The following is a 9,078-nucleotide window of genomic DNA, read 5'->3' as shown; positions in this document are numbered from 1 at the left end:
TTTCTACCCTGCCAGGGATCCAGGCCTGGTCTAGATGCAATGACTCTCTTTACCCCTTTAGCCAACATTCCATTTATTAAGCCTCACTGGGTCATAAAAAGGGATGTGGTGAGAGAGCCACTGAGTGTGGCTTCTGTGACAGGCAATACGCGAGAAGGGTAGATGTGGGCAAAGAATTTGCCAGAAAGATCCCGACTGCCACTACTCCAATTTTATGCTTGCTTTAAAAATATTTTGCTCACAACCATACAATTTTTTGGAAGACGTACAAAATTATCATCCATACGGTATACCCACTTCATTACCAACCACTCCCTGAACATCTTGATCTTGCCCCACCCATTGTCCCTTTCCAAAATTGAACTGCTGTAAAGGACCAAACCAAACCCACAAGGCCATAAAGATCTTAAGAAGCTCAGAATGCCTTCAGTGATATTGAGTGCAGAAGTCAAAGGGGACAGCTGGACAAGATCAGAGGGGAAAAGTCAACCACACAACAAAGGAAGCCATACTTTATTAAACAGGAAAACAAAAACATAATATCGGGGGCAAAGAGATTAAAAAAAAAAGGAATGGCTGGAAGAGAGGAAAGCGCAAGCGGTCGCAAGGCAGGCTTGAGATGGGGGGTCTTTGGCGTGTGTTTGCCTCAGACCTGTGCGGGTGCACACACACCAGCCCCTCTACCCTCCTTGCACGTTTAGACCAAAAGCAAATACAACTGTATCTTCAGAGATATATTCAGGCTTTTCTTCCTGCATTCCTGTAGCTGGTTTCACCTTCAGCCCTGGACAGTCATGGAGGGTCTTTGCTGGAGAAAATTTAGGTCTTTCCAACAACAGGCCTGTTCCACAAAGCAGCAGTTTCAGCTTCTGGAGAAGTTCCCTCCTATTTGCACTCACCAGAGAAGTCAGGGGCCCTTGGTCAAAGCCCCAAATCTCAAAGAAAAGTGTCAAACCTTTAGAACTAGTTATTTTATTAAATGATATTAATACACATTTCAAAAGGATTTCATTGTTGTTGCCTCTAAAGCATGTACTTGTTTTGTTTTCCACACTGAACACGTGAGAATATCAATCCAACATATCTAATTTAAATCTTAACAGGCACCCCAGCCCATTCAAAAAAAGGGGGGGAGGGAGGCAAAAAGGAGAAAAAGCAGTAATTTACAGCGGCTTCAAAACAGTAACAGCTGAAGCTTACTTCTGCATGAACCAGTAACTTCAGGACTGATAGTGAATATTCTGCAATTAGGAGTTTTAGCATATTCACATTATCTAGATAGGTTTGCTGTACCATATACATCACAAACATTGTATTCCTGGGACTGGAAAGGATAAAAGGCCTATTCTCTTATCATTTTACCCTCCCTGGAAACAAACCAAATTCTATGTATTCTCAACAAAATTTGGGAGGGCAAATGGGAGCAAGGATAGAGGTTGAATCTAAGCTGACTGAAGAGTAAACTTTTACAGAATATTTTAGGACTCAATTTCTGATGTTGTATCACCGAATTTTAAGTGGTACCAGTGTACTCAGGCCCCACCCACCGATTCTGTCTGTGATTTTACAGTGAGCACCAAGAACCTTAGTAACAACTTCGCATTATCTGTTTGCATACTGAATCATGTCCTTGCCAAGACACACTATGCTATGCTTTTTTAAAAAATCTTGTTCTCAGGTTGAAATACAAAAGAGCATGGGCACGGAGGTTTAAATCACAGACACAGAAAGAATAAAACCCCTTTGTTTCATGTTATGAATACCAAATTGTCTTGTTTCACTATATCACATATATACACATCGTTGTCTTCACTGACTGCTGTAGGCAGATGTCCTTAACGTTAACAAGCAGCTGACAGTTACATACAAATCCTCATTTCCATCCTGAAACAAATGGATTTTGTGGCTTAAAAAACCAAAACACACTCCACAGAAACCCAACCCTTGAAGTCCATCTTTTAAAACTGTACAAGGTCTTCCCTTTCATGTACTAGCTATCAATGTTCTGAGGACAATTAACCTGCCCCAACATTCAGGACACCACTTTGCTGACCAACCCCCCATTTTCTGATAAAATCAAATGGTCAGAGAGCCTTTTCAAGTAAACACTACTTTTAGATTAATTGAGAGCAGCAGAAAGAATTCACATTCTATTATTCTAGAATGAAAAACATCCCATTTAATTTTCTGCAAAAGAAAAAAAAACCTATTTCAGTTTTGAGTTAAAACTTTCTCTCTTTACCTCCCCCCACCCCACTCTCACACTCTCTTACACTTTTCTCTAAACAAATGTCTTAGGACTCAGTGTAACTGTATTGTTTCTTTGCTTTGCTACACTATATACCCCATCCTACTTACAAGGTCCTGGTATCATGCATTTTTTTTTTTTTTTTGCAGGGAGAGCTACAGGGCAGAGAGGCTTAAGAAGGTCAAAGAAAGAACAGCTGGCTTAAGACCAGAAATGCATCAGGAAGATGGAGGACTTGCAAGATCCTAACCACAGAAAACATGGAGAGTGCAAACAAATAACATGGAATAAATTACACAAAAACTCCCAAACTATGATGCACACCTGGTTTGAGCTGCTCTTTTACCTGCAAAGCATGCTTATTCTGAGACAAAGACTCATCTTCTGTCACTACATTTTCCACGCTCTCCCATATATAAAACTTAACTGGGGGAATCCAATGCAACCCCCATACTTCCTACAGTTACTTCTACACTAACTTGGAAGAAAATATGAAACTTGCTAGGATTTCCTTTAATAGTCTTTTACTCATCTGGCTGGAGATTACCAGTGTGTACTTTAAGGGTAAGACACTAAATAAAAAAATGTAGTAAAGCAACATTTGCTTTTCAGTGTCCCTAAACATTCTAAGCGCAGTGATTGTCTTTTCCCAGGACTAGCTGTAGAAATACAAATAAGGAGCCTTTCAGTTCAGGGAGAAATAAAGCACTTTTTTTCCCCCCATGTAAAATGACTAAGGGCATAAACATTTTCTATTGAGAGTGGGAGGTGAGGATGTTTGAGCCTTGAAATGTGACAGGTTGCTATCCATAGAGTGGGGTAAATTTAAATTAATCAGATCCTCCTGTTTGTCTGCAAGGATATGTATAATATCCAGTTGTCACTAAGACAGAGCTAAAGAGGTATATAAAGAAAGATGCTACTGAACTTCCTCCTTCAGAATACCAAGAAGAGGGGTGAATACAGGACTAGGTCAAAAGAAAGATAAAGACAAATATTTCCCTTTCCCCATAGTTAACTTTTGGTGACAACCACCAACAAATGTCACATTAGGGAGGCACCATGGTAAAAATGTCTACTTAAAAAAAAAAATACTGGGATAATATCTGAGAATGTTTCAGTTGCACCTCTGTATCTACTGTCAACTACAGTGACTTTCTGGCTAGACTAGAAATGTAGACGAGAAAACTGAGGGAGAAAAAGTCAAGAAAAAAAAAAAAAAAGCAGGAAGCAAGAGCTTGATGCCAGATATGTGAAACCACCTCAGAAATATGTTTATGACAGATGGGCAGGTCAGATCACACCATCAATGGCTCCTTTCTCTCACTCTCTGTATTGCAGTTACTTATTCTTTTAATTTTAATATACCTGGCCCCCTTTCTTCTACTCAAAGGAGGAAAATTCTTTACTAGGATAAAATGAGGTCCATCCAAGTTGCTGCCTGATAGTACTTCAGAAGAGGCTGAATTAAAAAACAAAGGCTTAGACTTTGGGAGAAAGGTCAAGAAAATATGCCTTTTAAAACAAAAGAAAACCCCCAAATAACTTGACAGGTCCAAGGTCTCCCACATTTCCTCCCCTGCACCATCTCTTGGCTGTCAGCAGGCCACAGGGCACACGGGGAAGACAGCCACCCCGGTTACAGCAGTTAGCTGAGCTGGAGAGAGAAGGGGACGAGTCCTTCCACTGACTCCTTGAGAAGCCAAGCCCCAAATAACATCCCAACATTGCACATGGTATTAGCTGTACTGATGGAAGTTTTATTTCAAATGTAGTAATACTCTTCAATAGATGGGGTAAAATAAGATTTGTTTTCCAAACCCCCAGCCAAATGAAGTGGCTTTAGTTGTGTTTCTTTGCCCCCCCACCCCCTTAAAATACAAACATCTTGGAAAAGATAGGTATAAGTGCAGTGGGAGGAAGGACTGGATGGAATAGTGAAATGTAAGCATATATAACTTTTTAATTTGGAAGGGAGGTCCTTTGTTATAATAAAAAAAGAAAGAAAAAATAGATCAAAGGAGGGAAAACAAATAAAAACAATGATAATAAACCAAACTCCTACTTCCAATGCTCTCTACTGTTCAAATGCCTTTCCCTTAGATTCCATCAGTACCTGGGAGGGAAGAATGGGCGTTTTGGTGCAAAGAACGGAGGGCCCCTAGCGAAAGGTGGCCTGGGCCTCTTTAAACTGTGGAAAGGGTCTCTGCTGAGAAAAGGCTCCCTAGGCCGGAAGTCGGGCCGGGGACTCCGCAAGATCATACCACTCCGGTTGATGGCGTCTCTGTGTGAGGGACCCAAGGGGGGGCCACCGCTGCTGTTGCTGCCTCCCCCACCTCCTCCTCCATGGGCTGCGCCCAAGTGCTCCAAAGAATGGGAAGGCAGGCTCAGGCTCTCGCGTACACGGCTAAGGCCGGGGCCGTTGAGGTCCCGCTGAGAGGGGCCCCCATGGTCCCTGGGTCCTGGGAGCACACCGAAATGATCAGCCAGGGTCCCCTGAAGGAGGGAACTATGGTCCTTGGGAAATACTGCCACAGCCCCCGCCACTCCGTGCTCTGCCAGTGGTGGGGCCTGGAAGGGTACAACCCCAGAGTGGTCACCAGGAGGTGGAGGAGGAGGAGGAGCAGAAAAAGGGACGCCACTCCCGCCACTGCTGCTATGTTCCCCGGGGGGCGGAGGAGGGGGTGGGGTGGGGAAAGGAACTCCGCCGTGCTCCCCAGGAGGTGGGGCAGCGTGGGCCAGGGCTGCCTCCTTTGCGAAGGGGTTCGAAAGATCCACAGAGGGTAGATGAGTAGGTGCATCTCGAGAGAAGATACCACCATGATCCTTGGGAGGGGCGGGCGGGGCAGATGATGGCCCCACTGGCTCTCTCTGGAAGGGTGTCCCATGATCCAAGGGGGATGGGGGGAGATGATGCTCAAATGTTGAGTTGAAACTGCTGGATCGGAAGCTGCCGACACTCTCCTGAAACTGGGGTGCTCGTTCTTTGTATGGTGCTGTTTTAAAGCCAGTGAGGCCTCCGCTGCCCCCACCCCCAAGGGATGCCAACTCAGAGGCACTTGAGGGGCCATTGTCAAAGGAGCCACCTGAGGTGCTCAGATCAAACCAACCCACCCTTGAAGCCTCACGCCCATGTCCTCTATTTCCCTTCCCAGGGACTCGGATGGACTCTACAGTCTGTATGGGCTCCCCTGACATCCTCCTATTGGATGCATTATGATAACCCAAGGTTTCTATAGGGGCCCCCTTCTCTTCGGTACTATCAGGCAAGTCTAAGCAGGAGGAGGAGACTCGAGTCTCTATGCGATAGTGCTCTTCTTGTTGCTGCTGATCAGCGGCTGTCAAGCTGAGCTGGGCGAGGTTTGACAGGCTGACACCATCACTTGAAGTGCCCTTGTTGGGGGCCTGGCCAAAATGTTTATCATCTGAGGGCTTTCGTGAGGCATTCTTAAGCATATTCTTAAACTCAATCGTCGACGTGGTGGAAATGGTAGAGGCCAGGACTTTCTCCACGCCTGACGTGGGTGGGTGGCCCGTGGGAGCGGCAAGGGTATTCTGCGGAGAGAAAAGGGACCGATGTGGGACTGGGTGAGGAGAGTCTGGGTACTGCTTCTGCGGCAAAGTGATATGCCCTGTGGTAGACTGAGACAAGCTATTGTGGTTGGAGTCAGGGGTGAAAAATGAATCATTCTTACTCGGTGATGGTGACCGGTCAGACCCCGCTTCATTCCCTCTGATGCCGAAGGCACTGAACAGCCCAGGGGAAGACGAAAGCCGGTCACAGTTCTCACTAGAGTCCAGGAGGGCCCTCACAGACGGAGGGAAGGCAGACTTTACCCCAAATTCTTGACCCCTGTGGCTATAACTGGACAGGATTGGCTGGTACTCAGTGGTATCAGAAAGCTTGCTTGATTTCAGGATAGACTTGGCTGGTTTCTTCTCTAGGTTCATCATGGCAGATGGTGGAGGCCCTGAATACTCGAAATCTCGGTAATCTTCATCTTCCTGGAAAGAAGTATCTGGATAAAACTTCTCCTGTGAAGAGTCCATCAGAGAAGACGGTCTCTCCATTCCATCAGAAGGCTGCTTATAGGGGGAGTCACTGCCCAAGCCAAAGGGCCGAAACGTAGACACAGAACTGGAGAGCTCTCGGGGGAAGCTTTCCTCTCTCCCAGGGGGTGGTGATCTTGTACTGCTGGGTGTTGAGGAACCAGGGCTAATGATCTTAGAAAGCAAGGACATGGTATCCACACTGCTGGATGTGGGCTTGTCCATCATCTCATCCTGAGTGGGCGTTCCACTCCGTTCATCCCGTACCGGGGTTCCATCAATGTTGTCGACTGACGTGCTAGTAGGGCCACGCTGGAAGTCTGATGGATGGCTTTCAGTTGGAGCAGTGGATCCCAAACTGCTCAGGATTGGGATGTTTAAGTTTAAGCCACTGAAACCAGGATTACCTTTTAAGAAGTTGTGGATCTTCATTTCCAGGCTTGGGGAGGTGGACTCTGACTCCAGCTTTGGCTTGGAGGCCTCTGAGGATTGGCACATGGCAACTTCAGTAGGCGGAGCAGCAGGGCTAGCATTGTGGTTACCTGTGAACCCCAGAGTGTTGGAGGGGAGCTTGAAAGTAGTGCTTGGGAGCCCTGGGCTTTGCCCAATTGAGGCCTTGCTGGCTGAAGTTGACGAGACTTCAGAAGTTGAGGAATTAGGAGAATAGTTGAAGCTTTTGGGAATAAAGGACTGGGTATTGGAGGGCAGGTTTCTTCCTTTTATGCTAGAGACTGTGGTGTTAGCAGGGGAAGCTGAAGTGCTCTGGGGTGCAGCTTCGCTGGATGGAACTGGGTTCCCAGTAACACTCTGAAGTAAAGATGACAGGCCTGTAGAAACAAAGATTAGAGAAGTTAAGAACAACAACTCCCTACTTTCCAATGTAAACAATGTAGGCTAATCAGATATTCTCATTCATTCCAGTGGGAACTAGACAGACATTAAAATATGAGATCAAAGGGAATTCAGACCAAACAAGTAATGGCTTATCAATGTAAGGAGAGCAAATTACTGAAATGTTTCTAGTAGTCATGAAACAAGGCCAACATGGCAAAAATAAAAGGCAACAGGAAGAGGGAGATTTTAGTGTCAGAATCACTCAGAGTTTAAACAAGACAAAGCAGGAAAAGAAAGGGGGCATAATTATCTGTAAAATAACACTTTAAGCCAGTACTTCTTAATGTTTGGTCTGCAGAATTGTTTCTCTAAATGCAAATAGATATTCTGCCCTATCCTTCCTTTCCAACTTCCGCAACTGTCTCTAATAAGTTAAGGTACAATTATTCTTAGGACAGAGAGAACGACATCCAAATTGCAGGGACTTATGTGACTTGTGATGCTTTTTTTAAGAAGCATATCTTGCTGGATTGGTGTTATATTTGGGGAAACAAGGCTTCAGTTGTAAAATTTTTAGTTGTAAAATGTAGCAATAATATACAAATATACACCACAAAGCTTATAGAACTAGACCTTTGGGGACACTGATCGTTTGACAAGAAGACACACAATCCCCTTCTTATAGCTTGGAAAACTCAAGGATTATTGGTCTATACATGTTGACACTGACGAGATCCAACTCTACTCGATGACAGACAAAACATGCTCAGAACACCAAGAAAGAATTCTTTGGGGCCAAAGGCAGGCTGAAGTCCACCAAAGCAAACTGCTCCTGTAGAAAATTTCTTGAAAAAATATTTGATAAAGAAATAACAGAAGGTTCTTTATTTAAAATCCAATCACATTTTGGAAAATTTACTCAATTTCTGATCACAAATGAAAATTTTACATACACTTCACCTGAATCAATAGCTTTCAGTCATATACTAAAACTGTTCCTTCATAATGATATATGAAAGAAAATAATATTTCATTTGATATTTCAATTATTGTTTCTTTAAAATTTCAATTTTTATCCTTACTTGCTAAGAGATTTAAGGTCTTAAAAATTTTAAGATTGTTCCATTCTTTGCAGCATTTTCAAATGCCACTGACTTTTAAACAATGATGCATGGTTTTTATTATTATCCAATATTTGAAAATATCCAAAAAATTAAAACACTATTTACTTCCATTGCTATCCTCCTGAAAAAATATCTGTGTTTAATTTTCAAAAATCTCCCTGGCTATACAATTTTCCTCTTCTTAATAGTTTGATTTAATTCCTAACAGCAACTGCTTTTACCAAAATCAGAAGTCTTGAAGCACTGGAGAGTGACAAATAATATCATACAATTTTAAAAAGATATTTCAGCATATCTTTCAGATGTTGTGAAATGAATTCTTCAAGAGATCATCTTCTTAACATAGATACTACTCAGCTTTCTGGTAATAGGGGAAGTATTACTCTCTTACCACTAAATATTACTTTACTTCAATCTTAAACCATACACTATGGTGTCTGCCCACTGAAGTCATTCTTCTGTGCTGAAAACATCACTAAGGGCTGTAGGTGAAATACTGTGAGCAAAGTTCTAAGAGATTTCCTTTATGGTTGTTGAAGAAAGGTATCTTAAAGTTGTCAGACACAGTCCTTTTAAAAGGTAAGGAGAATTCCACTTTCCATGAGGAACTCAAAGGTGGTGAACTGCCCTGTTACTCCACAAAGTTTTTCTTCTAAGAGTCCCACTTTTTATTCTGTCACAACACATCTAGTTCTGTTCAAATTTTGCCTGATTAGAAGGTCTACATGATATTGTTTTAACAATCTGCCCAAAGAAAAAGCTTCTTAAGATCTATGTATTATATCTATATAAGAAGTTAAAATACAACTGAGTTCTGTAACT

The 9,078-nt window shown here is 43.2% G+C and overlaps 1 protein-coding gene across 8 annotated transcripts in view; it reads right to left on the bottom strand.

The window, feature by feature from the left end:
- Positions 1-498: 498 nt before the first annotated feature.
- Positions 499-9,078, bottom strand: part of RPRD2 (regulation of nuclear pre-mRNA domain containing 2) — a 91,564-nt gene continuing 82,984 nt past the window's right edge. For 4 of the 8 annotated variants that reach the window (XM_020911958.2, XM_070467292.1, XM_020911946.2 and 1 more), the window contains one exon: positions 499-7,125. In XM_020911958.2, coding sequence (XP_020767617.2) covers positions 4,358-7,125 — 2,768 coding nt within the window. In that variant the 3' untranslated portion in view covers positions 499-4,357. The remainder of the gene's footprint in view (positions 7,126-9,078) is intronic. The other 4 variants (XM_070467294.1, XM_070467293.1, XM_020911965.2 and 1 more) reach the window with 2 other exon arrangements.

Source organism: Odocoileus virginianus, chromosome 5, assembly GCF_023699985.2.
Source record: "Odocoileus virginianus isolate 20LAN1187 ecotype Illinois chromosome 5, Ovbor_1.2, whole genome shotgun sequence".
Lineage (NCBI taxonomy): Eukaryota > Metazoa > Chordata > Mammalia > Artiodactyla > Cervidae > Odocoileus > Odocoileus virginianus.
This window is presented reverse-complemented; position numbering and strand designations above follow the sequence as displayed.